The sequence below is a fragment of the Equus quagga genome, chromosome 7 (genome assembly GCF_021613505.1).
Source record: "Equus quagga isolate Etosha38 chromosome 7, UCLA_HA_Equagga_1.0, whole genome shotgun sequence".
NCBI classification, from domain to species: Eukaryota; Metazoa; Chordata; class Mammalia; order Perissodactyla; family Equidae; genus Equus; species Equus quagga.
Genome location: NC_060273.1, coordinates 102,643,406 through 102,671,170, shown reverse-complemented (window position 1 = coordinate 102,671,170; position 27,765 = coordinate 102,643,406). Strand labels below are relative to the sequence as shown.

Sequence of the window (27,765 nt, the reverse complement as noted above, 5' to 3'; positions counted from 1 at the left end):
AAAATACTAAGTGCGGGAGGCAAAGCTGGAAGGAACGAACACCCCGCAACTCTAACCTCTAATAGCTCCCTTGTGTCAGGAGAGGCACTAGCCCAATGAGGAAAGAAAAGACCTAGATCTGGGGTCTTTGTGTGGAGCGGGGCATTTCTGGCTGAGAGCTCAGGTAGTTGGCTCCACCAACGCGTTATCGCCTTCAATGAAACATCTTTATTTGACCTCGTCTTATCCAGGACGCACCTCCCACCCGCGATCCGTTGCGGCATCTCTTTGGTACTATGTTTCATTAACCCCGCAGTCATCATCCCACTTCCTCGCTAACGACGACAGTTTTCAGGGTTGGCCCTACGTAACCGCCGCGTCTCCCTAGCAACCGTGTCTCTAATGGCCGCCGGAAGAGGCTTCGATCACGTGCCCCGCGGACTTCCGGGTTTGCAACGTGACTTCCGGTTGTCAGAATTTCTCCAGACGCTGGGGCGGCGGCGGCGGCGGCGGGGGTGGCGAAGCTGTGTGGTCCGAGGTCGCGGTGGCCCCAGTGCTGGTGGGCTCCGGGTGGGCTCGCCTCATCCTGCTCCGTGTGCCATGCATCCGCGGCGCCCCGACGGATTCGATGGCTTGGGCTATCGGGGTGGTGCCCGGGATGAGCAGGGCTTTGGCGGCGCTTTCCCTGCAAGGTCCTACGGCACCGCGTCGGACCTGAGCCACTGGGTGACCACTCCCCCGGACATCCCAGGGAGCCGCAACCTGCACTGGGGCGAGAAGAGCCCGCCCTACGGTGCGCCCGCCCCCGCCACCCCGCCCGAGGGCCCCGCGGAGGAGCCGTTTCCCGGCGGCGGCGGAGCGCCGGGCCAGAGCAGCGGTGAGGGATGCGGGTAACAAAGCAGGGGTTTGTGGGGTGGCGGGGCGGCGGCTCGCGGCCTGCGGACCCCGGAAGCCGCGCCGAGGGTCCCGCCCCCGGTGCCTCTCAGCCCAGCGCGCGCCACACCCTCTGCCCTCCCTTCGTCCTCTGCGCCGGAGCGGGCCTCCTCTCTCTTGGTCGCACACTTCGCTCCGGGATCGCCTCCAAAAACGACACCTGCCTTAGCTCGGGGCTGCGCGGGAGGAAGTGCGAAGGGTTTTGGAGTGTGACATCCATGACCTGAATCAAGAAATAAGGAAATTGGGTTATTTACTGTTTGCTGGGAATACGTGAACAATACTTAATTCCCTCATAGCTCTCTTTCCTTGATTTGATTAGTGAATTGTATCTTTGTGTTCTGGAGAGAGAAGTTTTTCAGCATAGGCAGGCTTGGATTCAAACCTGGCCGCTACCACTCTTAGGAAACCACTTCTTAGCTTCTGTGATGGCTCAGTTTTCTTTAAGGTGGAGAGAAGAATAACTCGTAGGGTTCTTTGTGTTAAAGAAAATGAAGTTATGAGTAGTGCCTAGTGCAGTATGGAGCACATAGTGGGCTAGAAAATACTCATTTCCTCCCTTTTAATCATAGGAGTTGTGTCTGTTTTCTAGATCCCCAAACTACTATATTTTCCCACCTCCTGCTTTCCTTTTCTGACATAAACCCTCCACTACTAAAGAGTGAAAAACACCGAGACAATTTCAAGATAAGACTTTGGAATCAAGACGTGATTAATTCTCTGTAGGGTGTCTGAAGACCTGTGCTTTAATTGCAACAGTGATCTAGATATTCTTAACATCTTTTTTTATTCATAACATGGAAGTAGTGGCTGCCTCTTCCTATTCCGCTGAAATTGTTAGAATTATAGATTGTCATTAAATATTAAGTGCATTCTAGGCTTGAGTTTTATTCTCATTTCTTTGATTTTGACTTGGAAGTACAGTAATGTTTATTTGATTTGGATTAACTGGGAAGAATGGACTTTAAGTATAGTCTAGTGAACAAATGAGGTTATGGAGGAGGATCAGTGACTTACTGCGTGTCATACAATTAGCTTTTCACTCTGCCTGGTTTTCTTTCTGTAGGTTCCAAAAGGAGTACTGGAAAGTTATAAATTAAATAATTCAAAATGCATATATGGTTGCAACACAGTTATTTTCTTTGGCAGTAAAGTTGATGCTTTTATCTTTTCATAATTTGTGCTTTGATAGTTACAGTGAGGAGGTGCTCTTAATAAAACCACGGGGTTGTTTTTTGGTTTTTGGGAGTTTTTTACAGCAAAGAGGCTGGTGAATGTAATTTGGCAAGGAGGATAGAAGCCTGAGAGACTTACACAGTTAACAATAGTAAACCTTCCTAACACGTTCCAGAAAATATCAAGTGATATTTTCTGTTAATATTAGGGGATGGTCTGTACACACAAAAAGGAAGAAGCGGAAAGGATCTTAATTGGGCTAAAGAAGCTTCTATCTAGCTTTCACATTTTTCAAGGCAAGGGTGAACCAAATAGTTTCCCCAGAGATATGTTTACATGGCCTTGTTCTGACCGTAAGGGAATAGTGAGGGCGTTACTTCATCTGAAAGAGCAGAGATGAGAGAGGAGATGGGAAAAGAGAGGAGAGAGAGAAAAATTATCCATACCTTGTGAATATTGTATAATAGCTGAAATTTAATGTCTAGTCTCCTGGGGTTGTGATATTTCACCATTATGATTTTGAGTTTTTTTAGTCAAGGAGAAAAATTTTTTTCTGTTTTGACATATGCATAGAAATGTTTCCAGCTGTAAACTTTTCTAAGACTATAGAAATGCCATCGACAGTAGCACAGATATACCCAGTAGCCTATATCAGAGACCTAATTAACCACTTACTCTCAAAATATTTAGAACTTGGGGTGATAGAGAGGGAGAGAGCCTTATTTACCCATATTTTCATTACCTTAAGTACTCTTTCAGTCTAATAATTTTGAGGTGTTTTTCTTGCTGCTATTGGTTTAACATAGATGCTCTCCACCAGTAACAGTGAATGACTAATTTTACAACTCGATAGGTAAAGTTGGTGTTAAGCATCAGTCAGAGCGTCCTATAGAAAACATCTTAAATTGTTTCTAGTCAGAAGTTGAAAGCTGGTAGCCCTTAGATTGGACCTGCAAACAACATGCAAACATGTTGGATTTGGCCCACATGATGTTAACACAATGTTTTAATGCTTTTTAAAATAGTTGCCAGTATTTTAAAGTTGAAAGATAGTATATAAAAATGAGAATATCTCTTTTAGAAAAATCGCAGCTTAGAAACCCAGGGTCCACAGTCCCACGTGGCACCAGTGAATTGGAGCTGAAGAGCAGTTGTGCCGTTAGAAGGTCTGCACCTTGCAACTTGCCAGAAGCTCCACCAGAGCCCTTCCCTCATTCAAATGACCTGTCTGGCACCATGAGAGTTCAACTTTGGGATCTGGGGTTTAAATGGATGTCATGTTAATAAAAGAAAATATTTTTTGTTGTTTTTACAGTAAACCTAAGTATTGGTTATGAATAATCTTATTCCTTCTGTTTTAGAACAGTTGAATAGATTTGCTGGATTTGGGATTGGACTTGCAAGGTAATGATTTATCTAAAGATTTTTAATTTATTTAAAGTTTTTTCTTTAGTGTAATTTATAGTAATAAATGATTAGTATTGCTTCTTTTAGACTGATTCTTTAGAGCAGTAGATTAAATATTGAATAATATTTTGCAGAAAAAAATTATTTAAAACCTACAACTTGATTTTTTTTCAATAAGGATACACAATAGTCATTCAACTTTAATCACACAATAGTTTTTTAAGGAATAGTGTAAGAACTTTCATGAGTCTACCCAAAGAACAAAATAAAATCTGAAATCTAATCTTATCTCCCTCTCCGAAAAAAAGTAGTTGTGCATTGAACATTTTCCCTAAACATTTGAATTATAACAAGACATTTAGCAGCATAGAGTCTAGATTTTGCTTACAGCTAGCATTTAATGAGGACCATTTTTTTAATCCAGCCTTGATTATGTGATCTTTAGTGAATACTGTTTGAAAAACATTGGCATGGCACAAAGACTTAGATTTCATGCCAGAATAGCTCATTGTTTTAAATATTTTAATGAAGAAAAGACCTTATTTGCATAATTAAACCTGAGGATCTTAATATCAATAGAAAAAAAATTGGTATATTGAAGTTTTCCTTCTGCTAGAGTTAATTTTTCGTGAGCCTCACCGTTGATACTTAAAGCTATTGTTAATTTGATAGATTCTTAATATATGTGAGTGGGTGTGTATGTCACAGTTAGTGCTTAAGCCCACAGTTGTGATTAATTTGTGAGAAATGACTTCAGAAGAAATATTTGATACATAAAATAGTGCTCAGTTAGCATGGTCATTAAAATCCCTATAACAAGTACAAAGTGCATCAAAATTTATAGAATGGAGTTTATGAAGAACAGATGACTCTTCTGGTGGCAACTTTGCTCATAGGACATCTTCTGAAAAAAATGCAAAGGGGCATTTAAATTGTCTGAGAAAGAAGTTTACCATATCAGGCATACAGAGATGTGGTTTCATCTTTATACTGTACATATTAGTATTATATATTGTTTCCATTGCTTACCAGTTTGCAATTCTTGTTTTAATTCTTTTCATATTGAATTTTGTTATTGGTAGAATGATTGACAAACATGTCTAGCATTTAAAACTTTTCTTTTTACTTTTAAGAATACTGTATGATTAAAATAATGCATGTTTCTTCAAGCAAGAGTAATTTCAGATACACATATGTTGTAAATTAAATTTGGCTGTATTATATATATATAAACTATTCTTATATAGTCTCTTTACAGAAAATGTACTGGCCCATCCTTGCATTGTTCTCCGCCGCCAATGTCAGGTAAATGTCCTTTCTGTGACCTTCAAAACAGTAATCCTAACCCTAATTTGAAGTAGAGAACTCAGATAAATGACTGAGACCATGTAACCCTTATTCCATGTGAAATGTACCAAAATCTACAATATATCAGTTCTTAAACTTTTGGGTCTTTGACATTTCTTGTCTTAAAAATTATTGAGCTCACCAAAGAACTTTTGTTTATACAGGTTATATCTATCAATATTTCATTTTGTTTCAGAAATCAAAACTGGGAAAATTTTAATGTATATTTCTTTAATTCATTAAAAATAATAGTAAACCCTTAGATAGTAACATAAATAACATTTTTGTGAAAAATAACTATTTTACTTTTTGGCAAATATCTGTGATGTCTGGCACAATGGAAGACAGCCAGATTTTCACATCTGCCTCTGCAGTCCATCTGTTGCAATGCATTGTTTTTGAAAGAAGTGAGAAGGTCTAGCCTTATACTCATGTGTATTTGAAAATGGGAGTATTTTATATCTTTTCCAGATAATTGGCAGATATTCTTTGATACTACACCAAAACTCAATAAATTGTAGTTTCTTAAAGGTTATTTGCAATGTGAAGTCTGAAACCACATCAATTAACTTTTTATACTCTATTAATAAAATCTATTGATCTATACTGCATGTTGAATGGATTTTTTACCCATGCATGATTCTGTTATATTATGCATTGATTAATTGAAAAATATTAATTTACTGAATTATATAGATCTTCCAAATGTTACCGTGTTTGATTCTCAGTGTCAAAAAAACACCATCATTAAAATCACTACTTATGTCACTGGAAAAGTGTTTCGGTATTGGTAAACTCTTGATGGTGGATACAGGTTTTCCAGCATTCTAATTTTTGCTCGTAAACTCAAATTTATCATTGGCAACAAATACTATCCATTTTTTTTTTTTAGTCATCAAGCTCAATTTGTTCATTTTTAAAAACCTGTCTGTCCCAAGGGTGGAGAACTATAGTCTGCCAGTTTTCCCAGAAGAAATGGTGTTCCATGAAAAAAGTGGCTAGTTCAGCTTGCAACTCCATCAGACAAGTGCTTTTCCTCGACAGCCATCTTACTTCATTATGCAACACACAGAATGTTAATTAGATGATGTCTACTCAAGAGTCAAGAGTTTATAAAATTAATATATTTTAATGCTTCACCAAGGACATTCTTTAGTGAAAGTGGCTTTTTCTCATTACAAATGAGTGGGACAAAGAATACAATAAGTACAAAAATATATTTTGGTGCCATTGCTTTGATCCATGCAATTTTACCCACCATTGCTTTTGCACTATTGAAAATGTCAACATAATGAAAAAGGCAAATAATGTCTTAGTATTGAAAAAATAATTTTAAACTTGCCAATCTTCTGAAAGGGTAATGAGGCCCTCAGGGGGTCGGTGGACCACACTGTGGCAAAAGTCCTGTAATATAACTTATCTTTGAAAATTGATTTAGAAAGGATATAAATAATTACAAATTAAGCTGTTCATGCTTAGCGCCAAAAAATAAGTATATAGAGAGAAATAGCCATTTAAATAGCATGACCAGTATAAATGGCCCAGAAGAGTAAATTTCAGACATATTTTACATTATATCAATATTACATTGGGATCCAGTGTTTACATATATATGAGTAACTTCAAAAAATCTTTTATGAAATAATACCTTCAGAATGTGTGATGCATTCTGATACTTTCTTTTTTATTATTTCACTTAATAAGTATTGGTTCTGACCCTCTTTACTGATTTAATAATTTACCAATTGCTGTAGTGTATAGTTTGAAAAATACTTGCCATTGGGGACACGAATCTCCTATTCCCTGAGTTCTTTGTGGTTCCTGTGTGTTAAATGGCATGGGTGTTTTGCCACACTGAATGTAATTCTAGTGTTTAAGGAAACTTAAATATCAAACACCAAGGACTTTTTTATTATATAGTCTAGATTACTATGTATATTGTGCATTGGTCTTCAGGATTGTATTTATTTAACCATATGTACTGTACTTTTAATAAGTTATTTAAAGCATTTTCAATAGTAATTTTGCTTATGTGTAATTTATGCTGACTTTAGAATTGAACTTTTTTTATGATGTGACTCCACTGTGTATCTTTCATGGCCTCGTTATTTCTTGACAAAATAAGAGAAAATCATCATGAAATATCTCTTTTTACAGGTTAATTACCACGCTCGACATTATCATCTCACTCCATTTACAGTCATCAATATTATGTACAGCTTCAACAAAACTCAGGTGAGAATTAGTCTGTAGATTCATTAAATTTGTTTATAATGAAAGTACTATTTGGGGGCCAGCCCCATGGCCAAGTGGTTAAGTTCACGTGCTCCGCTTCCATGGCCCAGGGTTTCACTGGTTCAGATCCTGGGCAAAGGCCTAGCACCGCTCATCAGGCCATGCTCAGGCAGCGTCCCACATAGCACAACCAGAAGGACCTACAACTAGAATGTACAACTATGTACTGGTGGACTTTGGCAAGAAGAAGAAGGAAAAAAAAAGTTTGGCAACAGATGTTATCTCAGCTGCCAATCAAAAAGAAAAAGTACCGTTTGGCCTTAGTAATAATTAAAGGAACAATCATTCCTTTTAATTTGGTTAATAAAAATATCTTAATTCTTATACTAAAACTAATGTAACATGGTAATGACACCTGTTTGATGTCACTGAATAATCAATGAATTCACACCTTGCTAAAATTAATTAAATATTAGAGATATTTAATCTATATTAGAGGTATTTAGCTAATTGCAGTGTTCATCTTAGCCTAACATTGGCCACCTGACAAATATTAAAATAATGATAGGAATTAATTTAGTTGTAGTTCTCTACTGAAATGTGCTTTAGAATAATGCCTTATTGGAAAATATCAGTAAACATTCAATAGTCAAGTTTTATTAAGACCTTTTTTGTGTTTCTTATTTAGGTGTTAACAAAAATAACAATAAATTTTGTTCATTTTAGGGACCAAGGGCCCTTTGGAAAGGAATGGGAAGTACATTTATTGTCCAGGGAGTCACACTTGGAGCAGAGGGAATAATCAGTGAATTCACACCTTTACCAAGGTACCTTTTTGGCATTTTCTCAATATTAGATTCATATTAAAAAATTAGAAAATATGGTAGTTTCTAAACATACCTTGAATATGACTTGCCTGAAGTAACTAAGAGAAGAAACAGAGAATAAAGTTTAATTAATTAATTATGTCTTATTGAATTAGTGTATGATACAGAAAGTACTTCCTGGTCTGGTATCTATTGAGATATGTCTTTCAGCTCCAACTGCTATGTGTTAGCAACTATCAACTAAGAAACAAACATGAGTATGTGAACAATTCTCGCACTTTTAGCCAATTTGGTGAAGGAGACACATGTAAGTAAATTATAGTACACTGTGATTAGTGCTGTAATTAAAGTCCTTTCAGAGCCCAAGGGGCACTTTACATGGAGTTACTGGCAAGCTTTCACAAAAGACCTAAAATCTGAGCCAGATCTTGAATGAGTAGGAATTGACTTGGCAGAGAAGGAGAGCATTCCAAGTCGAGGTGACAATGTGCCTAGTTTTATGGAGGTTGAAGATCTAGATAATAAATGTCTTGTGCTTGGAATATTGGGCATGTATGGAGTGGAATAACAGGAAGAGAGGCTGAGATGCTGGATTGAAGCATGGTTGTGCCTTTGTAAGGGACTTAGGCTTTATTCTCTGTGGAGTTGAGAATCTAAGGATTTTTTTGTTTGTTTCTCTTTTAGTACATGAGTGCTTTGATGAAGTATATACTCAAGTGGCAGTGTAAATAAAAGGACTGTGTAGACAGAGACTTTTGGAGAACTGTTATAGTAATCTAGGCCAGACTTAGAAGGTTCTGAACTGTAGAATAGAACAGAAGGGGATGAGCTGGAATATAATTAATAATTGGTGATAGATTGGGAATGGAGGTATGGGAGAATGAATTGTCAGCAGTGACTAGATTTCTAGAATGGAATCGAGTTGGCAAATTCATGAAGAAGAATAAGTTGGACTAGGAAAGAAGATAAGGAATCTGACTTTCAACAGTGAAGTGTGAGATTCCTGCAGGACATATAAGGGGACCTATCTAATAAGTGGTTAGAACTGTGGATCAGAGTCTTAGAGAAAATTTGAAGCTGGAGGCCTAGCTTTGAAAGTTGTGGCATATAAGTAGCAGTCGAAGCATTAGGATGGATGAATTTCCCTAAAGAGAAAGTGTAGACTAAATGACAGCAAGTGGACCAAGGACAGAATCCTGGACAACGTATGATTGCACATGTGTGTGCCCTGCATGTGTGGTAGGAGAGGTAGTTGAGGGGAGTAATAAGAGATGCTCACAAAACAAACTGAAAATAGCAGTAAGCTATAGAACAATAGTGTCCTAGAGGCCAAGAGAGGAGAATTAGAATTGTAGATACATTTGGAGGGGGAGGGTAGAGAAGTTGGGGAATTTGCTTCTGGGTCTGTTTTTCTCTCTGAAACAGGATACACAGTCATTAGGTAAAAGAAGGATGAGCATTAGAGTCGAAGTAGAAAAGCATCCTAAATGTTTGGGACAGTCACAACTATGTATAACAGAAAGGGAACCTTACAAGGAATATGAAAGGAATGTTAATAGATAATACTGGAAATCATAAATTGGTTTAGGTGCTATTTGGCAGGACTTTGTGATTTTCCCTATCAATACTATATCTCAGGGATAGTATTAAAGACTTAGAATGGTTTGTTAATCCAAAGTTGGCCCCTGGCAGGGTGAATCTCTAGATTGACAAGGAAGTGAGGTAGTTGAAGGTACTGCCACTAGTGTCTCAATCTTGGAATTCAGTCTTTCTAGGGAAGAAAATGAAAGCAAGAGAGACTGATATCAGGCTTTTTGCCAATGTGATTGATTTGAAAGGACCTCATAGTCTTGAAGTTCTTTTAACACAGGTTTGTTAAATGTTAAAAGCAAAACAAAACATTTGGCCAGCTAAAAGTTTCCCCTCTCATACTTAAAAAATCTGAATTCCTGCTCTTGGCTAACTTTGTTCACCCTATTGCTTTTTATATCACAGAATAAGATCAATAGTTAGTACTTGTCATCAAATGTTCTTGAAGTTCTCCCACAAACACAAAATTCTATAAAAATTTAACAAAATTCCAAAATTTCCATATGGTAATGTGTAAAGAATTCTGTATTTGCAGTGAGAACACCATTGGTCCTGGCTACCCCACTTTTTACTTCTGGGACCCTAGGCAAGTAACACCATTTCTCTGAAGCAGAGATGAAATAGTAGCTTTAACTTCAGGTTGAAGAGAAGGAGAAAGAGAAATGGGAATGGAAAGGCACAGAATTTTATTATATTTTAGTATCTAACTTTCTTACTCTACAGGCATATGGACATGTCAATTGTGTGAGTATGTATTTTCTCTTGGTCATTTTGAACCTTATTAAAGAAGACACAAAAGATTACCTTTGTTGTGTTCTACTTGGATAATTTTGGTGATAAATCCATCCCACTCATTAATTCATTTATTTACTTAGCTAATATTCCTGAGTACCTACTGTGTGTTAGTTCCTATGCTGGAAATCAGGTATACATTGAGGAGAAGAAACAAAAGGTACCTGTGACCATGAAGCATAGAATCTAGAGTAAGGGACATAAGTAAAATAATCCCGGTAATGAATAAATAATTGCCAGTTGAGATTTGTTCTCGGAAGGAAAATAATATGGTTCTATGACAGTATTGAAGGGTTAGGAACAATGTCCCTAATAAAATGACACTTAAGCTGAGATCAGAGTGGTGATGAGAAGGCACAGACCAGTTGATGTAAAGACAGTGTGGCAGGGGAATCTGGAGAATTTGAGTAACTGAGAGAAGTTCATGTGGCTGGAGCTCAGAGAGCAAGATGGAGAGCAGTATGAGAGAGTGCTGAAGACGTAGGTAAGAGCCAGTCTATATGCATGGCCTTGTAGGCCGCTTTAAGGATATTGGAGAGTTTAAGCAGGGGTCAATGATGTGATCAGATTTATGTTTTTCAAGGGTCAGTGTAATTGGAGATGAAAAGATTACGGGAGGATCAGAGTAGATAAAAGGATACATGTTCATAAGCTATAACAATAAGCTAAGTGAGAAATAATAGTGGCTAAGACCAGAGTGGTATCTTCTGAAATGGACGTACGGGGTTAATTTTGAAATATATTTAGGTAAAATTGGTGGAACTTGGTGATGGATTAGGGATGGTAGATGATAGAGAAGGAAGCGTCCAGGATGACTTCTAGGATTTTCGTTTGTGTAACTGGATGTCAAATAAAGCCATTCTTTGAAGTGGAATGTAAACTTTTTTTTTTTAACTCTAACTTCTTTGGGTAGAGTTGAGCTTTCTTGGGGGAAAGCAAGATCATAGCAGACAAGGCAGCAGAGCAGTAACCCAGAGCAATTCACCGAAGTTACTGTATGAGGAGGATGAGCTCTAGGGTCTCCTAGACTGAGCTTCCTCAGTTGCACAGTGATCACTCGGTCCAACAGGTGAGACGCTATCGATTCGCCAATATTTAGGTTTTTAATAGTGATTATGAGAGAAAAAGAGCAAGTCTATGGTGCCCATTAAGTCACCAAGCTTATAGTTTTTCAGTATTATTACTTTTAAAAATATGTATATAACCCTAGAGCATCATCTGTGATCTCTTCCTTAATCTCTGCCCAGACCTCTCCCAAATCCTTCTGCCAACTTTCCCCCAGGTGAAGTGAGTTAGGTTATCTGTCGCTCTACCCAGAAGTACCCTTTACTTTCCGGGTGGTGTTTCTCAAATCATTAACATAAGAAACACCTGTAACCGAGGCTACCTGCATAGTTTAGTCTCTCACAGAACCCAATGGTTGAACTCCAATTTAGTTTGACATCTCACATTTGCAGTTGAACTAATATAAGCATCGTACAGTTTTTCTCCTCATGTTGTCTGTTTTCCTAATAACTCCTCTGAATTCACTGACTTTAAACACATTTTATTTTAAACGCAATGAAATCTTTCTCCAACTCAATAGATTTCCTTTCTGATCAATAGTTTCTAAATAGGGAACATTAAAAGAGTCTAAGAGTAGGAAAGAAAGATCATAAGTTTAATTTTGGACAAATTCATTTTCATATGCTTTGCCATATCCAGGTGGAGTTGTCAGTAAACAGATGATGTATAAGATTGACATACAGAGAAGTCTAAACAGAAGATAAGAGATTTGGGAGGTTTTGAAGCCATCATCTTGGATGAGATTGCCTAGGGAAGGTGTATAGCGTGTAAAAGAAGAAAAGGAAAGGGCCTGAGCCTTTAGGAACTCCAGATTAGGGAGTTAGACTTGGTTAAAACAAGTGCTCCTGCAAGTAGACACCAGAAGAGAGGAGAAAAACCAGAAGAGCATAGGATAATGGAGTACTGGGACAGAGTGGTTCAAGAAGGAGAGGGGAACATGAGTGCCAGACGGCTGCTGAAAGGGCAAATTAGGTACACTTAAAAACGTCCATTGGATTTAGTGACATGGAGGTCATGGGGACCTTGGCAGGAGCTGTTTTTATGGAATGATGGAGTTGAAGCCAGTTTGAAGTGGATTCAGAGGTAAGTGGGAAGTTAGGACATGGAAATAGCAAGTTTAGCAGATTGGCTGTGAAGAGGAGAAGTGAAGAGAAGTAGCTGGAAGATGAGGGGTTTGAGCTGGGTTAAGGGAAGATTTTTTTTTAAGAGGGCAGCTAGTTTAGCCTGTGAAAATGAGAGACAGTGGAAAGTAAAGACTGCTTAAATATAGAGTTATTTAAAAATTCTTTTGCTTTTGTGTATTGATTATGCATGGGAGGATGTATATTAATCTATCAAATGGAAAACTATTTTGAGAAAAAGCAAGCCACTTCTCTTAATTTTTTTTGCTCATTTGAAGGGCAGTTTTTCTTGTAAAATTAGTGAATTAAATGTATTTACGTATGTAATTTACATATGTAATGTATTTACATATGTAAATACATTTGCTTTGAATATTTGATAATGAAATATAAAAAGATTTACTCACAAGTAGATTTTAACATGACTGTTTCCTGAAGCATTTAAATGTGCTAATTTAAATTTCTAGAGCTATGGCAATAAGTTTCATTTTATAAAAGAGTAGAGAACAGATACAAGGAAGAGAGTCTCAATTTTCTTATGTCTTGATTCTAAATTCATTTTTAGCTCTTTTACCTTAATGATCTTAAGAATTGGCAGTTGTGGGGCCAGCCCTGTGGCCAGCTGGTTAAGTTCATACTCTCCACTTCAGCAGGCCAGGGTTTTGCCAGTTCAGATCCTGGGCGCAGCCATGGCACCACTCATCAAGCCATGCTGAGGCGGCATCCCACATGCCACAACTAGAAGGACCCACAACTAAAAATACACAACTATGTACAAGGGGGCTTTGGGGAAAAAAGGGAAAAAGAAAATCTTAAAAAAAAAAAAAAAAGAATTGGCAGTTGTAATTAGTATTATATTCAAAGGAGACGTGACCCCGTCCTTATAGAAACACCGCTTACAGACCCGTCTGTTCATAATGTTAATGACAGCTTCATGCTTAAAATCAATGTCATAATCACCTGTGGTAATACTTTCTGAGGCCATGATAAGAGTAATAGTAGTACCCAGTTGATTCACAAGCCATTCACAAAACATATTTTGTTTTATAATCATAAAGTCACCATCAGTAACATGGGAGGCCTAATCTTTTTTCCATTTTTTGTCTTAATCACTGAATGTGATTCCAGCTATATTTTTCTATGGTTGTTCAGGCATAATTATAGTATTCTAGTACTAATTTAACCAGAATGTGACCCAGAAGGCTCTCTAAGGTCTTATAAATCAGAGATGGTTGTTGTATTGTCCAAAGTTTCTCTGCAGACCTTTCAGCCTCTTAGAAAAATGTAGGGAAGTTTGCATACCACCCATGCTATAACTGTACTGTTTGTTTTTAGAGTGCTTATGTTATTAGTGATTCATTTTCTTCACCTGTTTAATATAAAATGTATTTATTCCTTTGTCTCCTTACATTTGTCTTATTCACTCATTTCAAGTAGAAAATGTTTTTCTCAGGTTCCACCGTGGCCATAGTGCAGTGGGTGCCAATTTCATGAGGGGAGCAGGTGGCAGCGAGACTCCTCTCTAGTTTACGCCTCCCTCCCTGTTATTCTGCTGTTATTATTATTGTTGTTGTTATTGTTATTCTCTATTATCCCTCCCTACTCCCCCCTCATACCCTCTATCTGCCTTTTCATTTTTTTCTGCCTCCTTCTTTACTTTCCATGTTCTTTTCTCCTTTCTGACTTTTCTCTTGATATAACTTTCTCCCTTTTTGTTCTTTTTTCAGTTTGCCTCTCTTCTTTTCCTTCTTTCTTTTTGGTTTCCCAAGGTAACCTAACTAGCAAGACACGCACAGTCCTCGACCTTAGCTCCAGACCTGGCATTTGCCCGTCTCCTTTCAACATCGTTTTGACCTTCATTTTTCGCATCAATAAAACAAATGCGACCATACCTGCTTATCCCACAGGTTTCCCTCGTGTATCAAATGAGGTGAGAGGCAGTGCAGGCAGAGAGGCCAGACTTCAACTCAGAGACCTGGGTTTAGAACCCAGTTCCGCCACTAACTAGTTGTATGGCTTTGGTCAATTCTGAACCTTCTCTGAGCCTGTTTCCTCAGCTGTGAAATGGGGGTAAGGGGATCATTGTCAGGGTTAGAAATAATCTAGCAAAGCAATTTGCACAGTGCCTGGTACATACTAGGTGCTCAGAAAGATAGTAGAATATAATGAAGGTCAAAAATTAATGTCTTCACAATTAAAGGCACTTTGGAAATTAGGTGCTACACAAATGTAATGTGTCATTCTGCTTTACAGTTGCTTAATTTTGTTTTGGTTTTTAATTCTCATTCTTACACTCTTCTTGAAGCTTTTTTCTTCCTTTCTTCTATTCCTTGTTTCCCTTTCCTTTCCTCATTCATTCTTTTTTCCTCAGGCTATCATTTTTATATCTCCTCTTTTAATTTCTCATGTTCATTTTTATAACCAGTTATAACTCTTCCTCCTCTGTCAGCCCCTTCTATCAGCACATATAAAAGCACCTTGTATATTTTTTCTCTTTTGAAACCGCTACAGTTGTTTGAAGTGTGTCCCAGAAAGGAAACTGTTCACCAGTAGAATATATTTCTCCTACACATTTTTTTTAAAAAAATTGATTACCTTTTTGAAAATTGGACTAATTCAAGATGTTTTAAATAACATGGATTTTGTTTTATTTAAATTTATTTTTTAGGGAGATTTCGCATAAATGGAATCCTAAACGAATAGGAGAGCACCTTCTACTAAAATCGTAAGTATCAGAGAGGCATTTGTATTGAAAATTTCCATAATTTTTATAGTTTTAGAACTGGAAAAAAAATCCTGTTAAATAAGTACACTGAAGGAAATTAGAGCAATAAAATATTTGTGGGACCAGAACTTCAAGAGACAAGTAACATAGAGTTTAGGAATAAAATCCTGAAATATATATTGTCTTTAAAATATGTCTAATTTAAAAAGCTGAAATCACAACCTAATTTTTCTTTATGTTCTTGGGAAATAGCAAAGGTCTTCAACTTGTTTAACCCAAATTGCCCAGAAAATTATTATCATTATTATTTTAGTATTAAGCTGATACAAATATATTTATATGAAGATGAGCAAACTCAAAACCTTAGTGTCATTAAAATGTAGTCCTAAAGGCACTTAGTGATTTTACAACACTGATGATTTTTATAGATTAGACTTTTACTCTTCACTTTTTAATTTTTTTTGAAGATTGTGAATTGGAAACCCCCCAGCTTGCTGGCTCCCTCTGTGGGACATTCCAGCACATTATTACTTAGTGATGTTCCATTCACCTTTGAAAACCACTCCTTGCCAGGACCTGGCCCATAGGGTTAGGTAAGTCCCACCTTGATATTATTTCATGTAACTATATTTTGCAGGCTTGCAAGGTTGTAATATTACTTTGTGTAAATTAGCGGTGATGGGAAACAACTTTGCAAAGCTGTACAATATTGTTTCTTAATAATAAAAGGGGACTTCACTCACCATTGAAGACTGGCTTAGCTCTGCTGGGTGGGAAATCTGGGAATGGATAATGATAATAGATAGAATAATAGCAGAAAAGGCAAGCAATGGAATGAATCCCTCATCCTAAATTTTAAGTATCAGATTTATAGGCTACATTAGCTATGTGCAGATAGATTTCCAAACAGTGAATCCTAAATGAGCCTACATTCTACTGGTTTAAAATAAAATCTATTTTCTTTGCAGACTATGCTGTTAATACTTAATTTTTTTCATCTCTACTTGTTGAATGAAGCATCCTATGTTACAGGTCTCTGAAGTGTCTTTAGGCTATAGGTATTAATAGTTGGAAAGCTTAAAAATATCATTCCGGCTTGAATATAAATTATGTTGATATCTTGAAGTAGATATTTAAAAATTTAGTGTCAGCATCTTGTTTCAGTATACTGATAAGTTTGTTTTAATTTCTACAGCCTAACCTATGTGGTGGCAATGCCTTTTTATTCAGCAAGTCTAATTGAAACAGTACAGGTGAGCTATTTTTTATTGTCACTTTTTAGGTAAAAAGTGCTTTTTGAAATATTCAATACATTGTGTATGTCTGAATGTAAAACAGAAAAATTTAAGACAGTATCCTTCTGAAATTTTTATTTCACAGTTACCACACATCAGAGATTTTATACTAGGCACATTGCCAGTGTGTGTATTTCCTTTGCAAACTTACTTCACATTTCTAGTTTTAATTGTTTTTATCTCTTCCATAGGCAGCTGTACTCCTTATACGGATATTTCAGAATGCAGCCTATGACTTGCTCTGAATACAAAGAATCTATAGTTGTTGGGTTTTTCCAACTTTTTAAGATCTTCATGTATAACTCAAATGGTTATGACTTATCGTAGAGCAATAAATTTCTAATTACCTGAGCATAAAGCATGATGGGCAGTCATCCTGACAGTGAGTAGGTAGTCCCTGTAGGTAGTTTACTAACAGCATTTTTTTTAAATATGCTTTCTGAGGAACATTTGATGCTTGGTGTATTAACTACGACAGAGCTAAAGCAATCTCCTGCTAGCGTTTTAAATTGTTTTACTATTTCCAACCACATGGTGGCACCTCAAGTACATTGAATTAATGTACCTTCTCACCATACCGTCATTCCTATGCTTAAACCGGTAAGGTGAAGATAGTTTTGACTTCACCTATACACAAAAGCCAACTATTTGTATACCACCTATCTTCTATCTCCAACATCATATCCTCAAGCAGATTTCTTGTCTTCCATATGTCTGAGTTCCCTCTGTAGAAACCTCATTGGATCAGCCTTTCCTCTTCTAATTATCTTTTCCACTTAATTGCTTTTCTGGCCCCATTGTTGGTTTTTTATTTATTTTTAGAATTAATTTCAGTTAATGAAGTAAACATCTTGCTAACCAAATATACTTTCCTCTTCCCTTACATTTGGCATTGTGTTAAATAAATGATATAATCTTTGTATGGAGCTGCAGTTTACACAGTTACAACTCTGTGAGAAATACTCATTTTATAGATAAGGAAAAAAATAGCAGAAAGGTAATTGTTTAAGGAAAAACAACTAAACCTCATGATATACTGGGGGAAACAAGTTTTACCTTTAGACTCATGTCAGAATCACATTTCTCTACTTAAATTAGATCTGTGACTTTAAAGAAATGTCTTAACATTTCTAAATCTTAATTTTCTTATCCACAAAATGGGAATAGTATTTTAATGACTGAGTTATAAAAATTAAATGAATTATGTAAAGTGCCCAGCTCACTATATGTCAGTTTTGTTTTTCGTTTTTTTGGGGTTTTTTTGCTGGGAAAGATTTGCCCTGAGCTAACATCTGTTGCCAATCTTCCTCTTTATTTTTCCCTCCCTAAAGCCCCCCAGTACACAGTTGTATATGCTAGTTGTAAGTCCTTCTAGTTCTTCTATGTGAGCCACCACCACAGCATGGCAACTGACAGACAAGTGGTGTGGTTCCACACCCAGGAACCGAACCTTGGGCTGCCAAAGTGGAGCACGCCAAACTTTAACCACTAGGCCATCAGGGCTGGCTCTAACATCCAGCCCCTATTTTCCTGCTCCAGGTTCCACCTGCTGCCTCCTTTTGACTCCTTTTGTCTGATTTTCCGTGCTCCTTTTTTCCTTCTTAGATTTCTACTCTCTTAAACATTTTCCTCTTGTTTTAGTAACCTCTTTACCATTTCTTCTGTTGTACTCCAAGGCATAGTCCTTGACCCTCTCTGCATTTTATCCTTTATTCACTATCCTGGAGAACTCATTTACTCTTATGAATCATTTTAACTTTAATCTTTATGTGAATCAAATCATTGTTACCTCAAACTCAACTCATAAAAATAATCTCATCTTATTTCCCTGAAAATTCATTAGCTTCCTTTTGAGCCTCTCCTTTTCTGTTAATGGTATTATTACTATCTTTACCCTAAAGACTCAGAACTTTAGTTCTGGTTTTTAGGAAAGTCTTGATTTTTGTATTTCTTTCATCCATTGTGCCTCGTGCTTTCTTACTTCTAGTTGCAACAAGTATCTGAGATTTGTCTGTTCCTCCCCACTGATAGGCAGCTCTTCTCATCCCTTCTTTACTATACACTCAGCTTATTAGATTAGCTTCTTTCTTCCTACTTCATGTTCAGTGGTTTTTTTTTGTCCTTCTGGGGAGCTCAGATCTCTTTGACAACATTCTTTCCCCTGAAAAATATGCATTTATACGTATATCTTCTGGAGCCCTTAAATATGAACCTCCTAGTGATCTGTGTTCTTCACTGAGAATCCTTGTTCTAGTCCCTGCATTTTAAAGTCCATTCTACTCTTTCAAGATTACTGTTCTTAAGTTGCAATACTGTATCCTATGCTGATTAAGGATCCATGTTGATTCATATTCCCTGGGATCAATTTCAGACTTCTCAGCATAATATTAAATCAAGGTTTTTATTGACTTCATTTTACCTTTCTAGTTAATCTTCCTTAACTGCTTATTTTTTTTAACTCATTAAATATTTTTTGAGTGCCAGCTTATATTAGGCACTGTTGTAGACCCTGGGCATACAGCAGCAAACAAGACAAACTAAAATACTCTGCCCTCGTAGTACTTATATTCTTGTGGGAAAGACAGAGATAGAGAAGATAAATATAAGGTATACTAGACGGTGCTAAGTGCTAAAGAGAACAAAAATAAAGCAGGGAAATTAAGATGTGTAATGGGTGGGGAGGGTCAGCTGCTAGTTTTTTAAGATCAGGAAAGACCTCACGGAGAAGATGACATTTGAGTAAAGGTCTGTACGTAAGAACCACATGGATATTTGGGAGAAGAACATTCTAAGTGGAGGGCCAGTAAGTGCAAAGGCCTTGAGGTAGGATTGTATCTTATGTGTTTGAGAAGCAAAAAGGAGGCCAATATACTGGTAGCTAACTAAGCAAGGGGGAGAACAGGAGAAGATGAGGTCTGAGGGGTAAGAGGGGAGAGATGGTACACGACATTGTAGACCATTGTAAGAGCTTGGCCTTTACTTTGAGGGAGATGAGAAATCTTTGGTGTGTTTGAGCAGAAGAGTGATGTGATCTAACTTATGTCTTTATTAAGATCTCTTTGGCTGCTGGATTAAAAGTAGTCTGGAGTGGGAAGAGGGCCAGAAATAGGGAAATGGATTAGGTTAAGTGAGCTTATTTTTGTCTCATGGTTTTAAATATATTCTGCTTACTGAAAACTCTCACATTTGTATGTCCAGCTTCGACCTTTTCCTTGTAGTCTAGATTGTAAATTCCACTTGGAGTTTATACCTTAGACTTAACATTTCTGAAATCTTGATCTTCTCTCCCATATTGCTACCCCGGTAATATTTCCCAACTCAGTAAAAAGCACTGCTGTTCCTCCACTTCCTCTCCAACAGCCTTGAGGTCCTCCTTGATTCTCTCTTTCATATCCCAAATCGAATTCACCAGTAATTCCTGTTGGCTGTAACTTTAGGATAAAAGCACAATTGAAGCACTTGACCTCCATTGCTGCCTGCTAATCCTGTCTACTGTCATATCTTTTCTGGATTATGCAATAACTTCTTTACTGGTTTCTCAGCCTCTGCTCTTCTCTTCTGCACAACTGCCAGTATAACATAAATTGTCTTGTCCATATTCTGCTTAGAACCAACCAGTTATTTCCCATCTGACTAGAAGCCAGTGTACACTGTGACATGATATGGCCCCTGACTACCTTTTTAACTTCATTTTATACTGTTCTCTTCTTCAGTCATTGCTGCAGCCAAATTGGCCTTTTAGCTGTTCCTTTTCTGCCTGTCCATGCTTCTGTAATCTGACAAACTTGGTTATACATGTCCCCCAAATTATCAAAAGGCAGAGAGATTGCAGATGATAATGGCTGACATTTATTGAGTGCCTTTTGGGTGCTAGGCCTTTTTTCATTTAATACTCCCAGCAACTCTGTGCCTAAATGGTAGGCAGCACTAATCCCATGTTTATAGAATGATAAACTGACTCTTAGGAGAAGTTAAGTATGGTCACGTAACCAGTCAGTAGTGGAGGCAGTTTCAACCCATTCCTCAGAACTCTAAGCACTGTACTACCTCTTTAGGTGGCACGTGATTGTTGCTTTTCAAAATGAGTTCTAAGGAGCTTCTTGAGGGTGGGGAAACGAGGCAGGTCCCCCTCTGCTTTTCCACTCCAGTTTCTCTCCCCCAGTAAGAATAGCTCCCAGCTTCACTGCTGTCTGTTTTATGAAATTTTCATTTGAAAAAAGAATTTAATGCCTAGATAACATTTGAAGTCTGCAAACCATTATGTTTTTCCTCTTTAGTCAGCAAATTAAGATTTAAAAGGAACCTAAAAGGAGGTCCTTTTTTGTGGCAAAATAAGCAAATGTTAACTTTTATTCATTTCCTCCTTTTTATTTCAGAGTGAGATAATTCGAGATAATACTGGAATTTTGGAATGTGTTAAAGAAGGAATTGGAAGAGTGATAGGCTTGGGAGTGCCTCATAGCAAACGACTGCTGCCGCTGCTCTCCTTGATCCTCCCTACGGTGCTGCACGGGCTTCTTCATTACATCATCAGCTCAGCCATTCAGAAGTTTGTCCTACTGATTCTGAAGAGAAAGACTTGTAACAGCCACCTAGCTGAGAGCACTAGCCCGGTACAGAGTATGCTGGATGCTTATTTTCCAGAACTTATTGCTAACTTTGCTGCCAGTCTTTGCTCTGATGTTTTACTTTACCCACTGGAAACAGTTTTGCACCGCCTTCACATTCAAGGAACACGCACAATAATTGACAACACAGACCTTGGCTATGAAGTGCTTCCAATTAATACACAGTATGAGGGGATGAGAGACTGTATCAATACCATAAGGCAGGAGGAAGGAGTGCTGGGTTTTTATAAAGGGTTTGGTGCTGTTATAATACAGTACACACTGCATGCAGCTGTTTTACAGATTACCAAAATTATTTACTCTACACTTCTTCAAAATAGTGTTTGAGATTTAGGTTCCTGGACAGTCTAAAAGACATAATCTGGATACTTTGTTATGAAATTATGAAGGACAAAAGTGAAATACTGGGGGGGGATATGGATTAGAAAGTGAAACTGGTAGAAAAAGCTCATGCTAATTACCTTGACTCTTCCCTTTTTTTTTTTTTTAAGACAGGTATATATTTTGGATCAAAAGTATTCCAAATTTGAAAATTCAATAAAAATAACACTCATGAATTAAATTCTAACTAGTATAGCACTCATGCTGAGCTAAAAATGATGTTGGGCAGAAGCAAAAATTTGTCAACAAACATATAACAAAATTTCACAGAGCTGAATTTATTCCATCTGACTTTAACATTTTTCACATGTTATTGCACCTTCTAGATTGACATTGGTATGTCATCCTTAATATTATGTTATCAATGAAAAAGACGAGAAGGATTAGATTTGACAAGCTATAAGGAGGAGTTGAAGCATTTTAAATTGCATTGTCCCCATATAGCTTTTTAATGGCTGTATTATTGTATAAAGCCATTTATGTACACACATATAACTTGGAATTCCCTTCATCCTCACAAACTTTCCACTCTTAGATCAGCTTATTGCATAAAATGAAGTCATGTACTTTCTGCTTTATTATAAAACATTAAAAGCCAAGGTACCCAAAAGATTTAAGGCAAACAGCATACTTGTCCATATCCAAACCCAGCATTTCAATGCCAGCACCTTAAAATTCATCATATGTTTATAAAGTTTAATTTGCCTACCTAGTTATGCGAATTATGAGGCTGTTTTTCAAGCCACTCTTAACAGAGATAGAATATAAAATAATCATGACAACCATTACTGTTTACACATTTACAAATTGTGCACTAAAGGAACGTCACTTGCCTTTCATTTCTGAATGACTTGTCTTAAAGGAGACACAATTAAAATTCACCTGGGAATTTATGCCTCTTGCCTTCCCTATAGTCATCATTAAATAATGGCTTCAGTTTTTATTTTCTTCCGGTTTTTGTTTATAGTTTTGCTCTCCAAACTACATATACATAAAGGGGAAAGCAGGTTCATCCTTATTGCCTTTTATTTAGACTTGTTTGGATGAATATTGAAGAAAAAGTACAAACCTTAAAAGAAGTTTATCCTTGCTTTTTATGAATGAGGAAAAGAAGTAAATTTCAACAAATAGCAAGCAAAAAAATTGTTAATTGTTAAAAAAATTCTGTCTGTTCCTCAATTGAATTTGGTAGTGAGGCTCTTTGTCTAGTAAAACGATATGCATTTGACTGATCCATCATCGAACATTTTAAAGTTTCATTTCCTCCTGTGATGAGTGATCACAGTTTTACTGTGAACCGTTTAGCACACTGAGGTGTGATGACTTTTGCACTGATGTTGTCCAACCTAGGATGCATACAAACTGAGATTTATTGTACTTGCTAAATGTCGGCGAAATGATTACTTTTTGTGATTAATAATGTTGGAACCAAAAAATGAAATCCAAAAAGTGTGAAACGGAATATAAGTAGCAACTCTCTCCACTATCTTGTGTTGTGTGTGTGTGTTTAATTACTAAAACACTAAGTATTCCGTTTTTAAATTCTACCAAGAGCGGGGAAATAAAATTAAACAGCACTGATCACGTTGTAGTTTATGGTTACTCTTTTAGATTTTGGTTTACTTTGTCCAAGCTGCGGCATTTAAACCGTTTGCATTGCTTTTGAACTGCTAAGTAAATTTTTAGATGATTATAATATGTCCAGCTTCCTAAAAACCTTTCAATTTTATTGGAATCAAAAAAGAAGATGGTTTCAGACAAGAGTAACCTGAAAATTTCTAGAACAGCATACGAATGGAATCAAGTGCTTACTAGTGGAAATCTCTGGGATCCTTTATCTAGCTAACAATTAGATATTTCAAGATTATTTGATGGAAATTAGCATGAAGATTCAGTTACATAAATCTTTTTCATTATGGGATTATTACATGACTGATAGGCTGAACCACACACAAGTAAGGTTGGTCTTATCTTCTCTCTTTGAAGAAAGAATACAAAGTAACTTTAAAAATTGAAATGTGGCAAGTAAAATACTAATTTTTTTACTGCCGTTCCAAATTAGTTGAAATAAAATCTCTAAATTAAATGCTGGCCAAATATGTTTTACTGAGTTTAGAAAGGAATAAGTGAAATAAACATTGGGCATGCTATTTCTCTCTTTTAAAAGTGTTGTATTTCTTTAGCATATGGGTGCCAAAATCGAATTTCCATGGGCCACATTTCTTAAGATGATAATAGATGAATAAGGTTCTGATAGAAGGTTCCACGGGCCCACTGGTCCTCTCACATAAGCCACATCTGGGCCATGGAGCTGAAGTGTAATATGCTTGCCTTACGTTGTAAGGTTTCTTAATTTGAGTTGAGTAGTCTGAAAGCAATTGAATTAAAAACTGAAACACCTGGTAAATATTAAGTTACTATGTTAAGTGAATTTATTAATTGATTTACAAAATCTGTTAATAAACTTCTTTCCCTTGAGACACCCTTCTCTATTCTATGGGACCTTGAAAAATAATCCCCAGGTTTATAAAATTTAGTCAAGCCTCCAAACGCCCAGCACTAGATGTCCTAAATATGAAATAGTAAAAACAAGCTAATTTCAAAATGGCTGTGGATTGGGGATTTGATCATTCAGCCAGTGTTTTCAGAAACAACTGGAGCAGTGGGAGGTCTTGCCCACTTTTGCAGACCTACCTGACTATTCACGGCTGTCTTTTCAGCACTGGCTTTGTTAGAACCACACAAAGCACTCACTTTCCTGATTGGGCACAAATGCTTCATATTTCTATCTGTGCACAAATATTTCTATCTGTGTATTCATACATCTGCTCAGAAAATAAAACATGTTGCTTCGATAGGTGTTTTTTCAACTGAGATTGTGGAGGATGTTTGCCCTCAGTTTGCTCACTCAATCGTTTGGAACACAAAAGACTACTCTGCCAGCTCTTGAAAAGATAGCCACATTTGAATTAATTATTTCAATAATATACAAGCAAAATCCCTTTGGTGACAATTCACATTGCACTAGAATTTGAGTGATACTTGGCATTTCTGCTTTCTCTTCTTTTTCAAATAGTACATTGCACTGTCTCTAATATAAACTGGATCTGTGATGTCTGTCTTTTGAATCATTGCGTATCATTAATATGGTACCAAGATGTATAGCAAAGTAACAAAAACTTGTGATTTGGCAATGAATCTTATACAATATTACCTCAGCTAGAAGAGGTGTTTTATCTGTTTGTTTTGTTTTGTTTAAGTTTTTTTGTCTCACTGGCATTTTAAATGTTTTCAGTAAATTGTGTAATATGAAAAAGTTCAATAAAATGTTGAAATAAAACCAATATTTTTCTCTTACTGATGCTAGAGAACTACTCAACGTGGTGTAGGAGTTCAGAATGTCACCCCAAAATATGCCATGTTGGTTTATTGATTATTTTGAATTAAACATGTTCAAGAAACAGCCAGTGCAAGGACAATGAGCCTCCTTTGTCCCCTGAAAGTGAGTGATAAATTTCCTGTGTGGAAGGTCCCCTCTGTGTACCAGGAGAGTAGAAGACATCGTCATCACCAGAGACGGAATTTAGGGCTGAGAAGGCTGTATAAATGAACCTTGTTAATTCTTCACCATTTACTACCCAGGCCGAAACCCTTTGCCTTGTCAGTTCTTCACAAACTACTGTTTCTTTGTCTAAAAGATTATCTGCCTGCCCTGGTCACTTTAAGTCTCATTTTATGGGGCTTCTCTATGTACAAAATTAAATTTGTTTTCTCCTGTTAATCTGTCTTATGTTGATTAAATTAGGCCAGCCAAAAAACCCAGAAGGGAAGAAGGCAAAGTTTTTCTACACCTACGGTGGTAAAAGAAAAGTTATATTTTTGTAGGTAAAAATGAAGATCAAGAAAAATAATATATATGTAAAGTTAAATTTTTTTGCCCACCGTTTAAAAAACCCTTCTGTTGTAACTGTGATGTGGCTCACAAAACAAGTAACGTGTTTCCTATGAATCATCTTTTGTAAAAGTCTTAACACATTCCCTATCTGATCCTTACAACAACCCTCAGGCATTTTATGAGTAGTGCTGTTTAGAAAGGAAATAGATTGTGGGCATTGCTTGAAAACATTGCAAGGTGATCAGAAAAACCTGCAGCCACCTAGGGCTGAGAATTACTGTTGAGACATGCAAGAGACTGCCTCAAGACAGGGAGGAAACGCCAGGGAGGGTTTCTTTGGGAAATTAAGACATTCAAAAGAGGTCGTATAAACCAAGGAGTTCAGAAAGCCAAACACGTGGCCGAGATAGGATGCGTGCTTATAAAATAACTGATATATTACCCTAAATTTTCACCACTGGATTATCTAAATTCAGTGCAAGCAGGAAGTGAAGGGTGAGGCAGAGTTGTAAACGCTTGGCAAAGTGTTAAAGGGGTGCCCCAACACAGAGACAATCCACAACGTTAAGCAACTAACTAAATACAAAACCAGAAAGCAAACCTAGATCTTTAATCTAGTTCCGTGTGCCGCCGTAATGGGACCTCGCAAAGTCAGGAAGAGATGTTCTAATAACATCTGCTGTTTAGGAAAAGAACAACGGCCAACATTTATTGAACACTTAGTATAATGCCCACATCATTAAGGACTTAAATGCGTCATCATATTCCCTGCAGCAACCTCGTGAAGTAGGTACTGATAGGACGTATCCTCATTTTACAAATGCAGGAACTAAAGCTGGGAGGTTAAGAGCTTTGTCCAAGATTGTATGGTTAGTAAGTAGCATAGCTAGGATTTGACTCAGGCTTGCTCAATTCTTGCACTCCTAGGCTGGTCACCAGGCCAAAGTTTGGTTTGCCTGTTTGTGACATCCAACAGAAGGAGTGAAGGACACCACTGTTCTCACTAAAGAGTTGCTTCTCAGCTTAATCTGTACTGGAGTTTACAGTGGAAGTCTTCTGAAAGCTCTTTGGTAGGTCATTCCACAGTCCTCACCGTCTCCTCCCTTCTCCAGATTGGAAACAACCTCTCTTTTTCTTTGAACTTCCATAGACTCTTAATTCTTTCTTGTGACATATGGACTCTCTACTTTGTAGTTATCTGTGAACATCTGTTATATTCTCTAACTTTATGCTAAAGATCATGTTTTCTCCTCATTCCCACTACATATACTATATAGATATAGATGTAGTAAATTACACACACATAAAGGATGTCAAATGATTAAATGAATTTTATAAAATTATGCACCCAATCTTGTCTATATATTTTGAAACTTACTCTCTTTTAGCTTAGAATTTCAACACTGAGGGTGACCTTTGGAAATCATCTCAATTAAACCTCTCATCTCACAAATTTGTAAACTAAGTCCTAGAGATGTTTGGTGATTTTACTAAGGTCACGGAATAGGAGAGCTGGTGCTGCAACCCAGGTCTTCCCATTCCCAGACTGCCTACATCACCCAGCCTCCCATCTTTCACTCACTGCTGACTCACGCCTTTCTATCTACATATGTCTATACAAATATACACAGGAAACTCTGAGCTCTGTAGCATTTGATAGACCCTACTTTCAAAAAGAGAAATCTACTTGCACATTCCTTTGTTACTTTTTTCATTCCATCTTTTTTCTTCTTCACTGGCTCCAATTTCTAATCCTGTCCTGAGAATTTTCCTAACTCTGTTCTGAAGCTTTACTTTTTGTGTCCAGAACATATCATCCAGTACCATCCATTATTTCAAGTGACCTCCCAATGTCTCTCTTCAGCCCTCATTTGTCCTCTAAGCTCCAGATCCACATCTCTAATTATTTCATGCATGTTGGCACTTGTGTTCCCACTGTTTCCTCAAATTCAGTATATTGAAGGCTAAATTCATTATCTTCTGCAAACTGGCTCTGTCTTCTCAATAATGTTAGCAATTTTCCAATATAGGCAATCAATTTGAAATCATCTTTAACTTCTCCCCAGATGCTTCATAGTAAATCAATTATTAAAGTTTATCAAAAAAGGGCACGCCATGAAGCCTGGAAAACCTGGCTTTGAATTCTGGCTTCACGGCACACGAATAACCTCTCTGAGCCTCAGTTTCTCACCTGTGAAAATGAGACTAAGGCCTACCTCACTGATAGTTAAAAGAAATAGTAACTGTAAAGAACCTCAGGATTGAAAGTTTTCCCCTTCCCAATCTCCTTTCTGCCACTGGCGTTTAAGTTCACATTGTCTCACATGTGAGTAATAGGTTTTCCCTGTAGCCTGCTCTTCTAATAATTC

General features: G+C 37.1%; 1 protein-coding gene across 1 annotated transcript; it reads left to right on the top strand.

The window, feature by feature from the left end:
• Positions 1-344: 344 nt before the first annotated feature.
• On the top strand, positions 345-25,194 carry SLC25A46 (solute carrier family 25 member 46). The gene is made up of 8 exons (XM_046667336.1): positions 345-856; positions 3,450-3,492; positions 4,743-4,800; positions 7,000-7,077; positions 7,804-7,904; positions 15,141-15,197; positions 16,393-16,450; positions 20,869-25,194. Exons 1-8 carry the CDS (start codon positions 382-384, stop codon positions 21,445-21,447), a joined length of 1,449 nt encoding a protein of 482 aa, XP_046523292.1. The 5' UTR covers positions 345-381; the 3' UTR covers positions 21,448-25,194.
• The last annotated feature ends 2,571 nt before the right edge of the window (positions 25,195-27,765 follow it).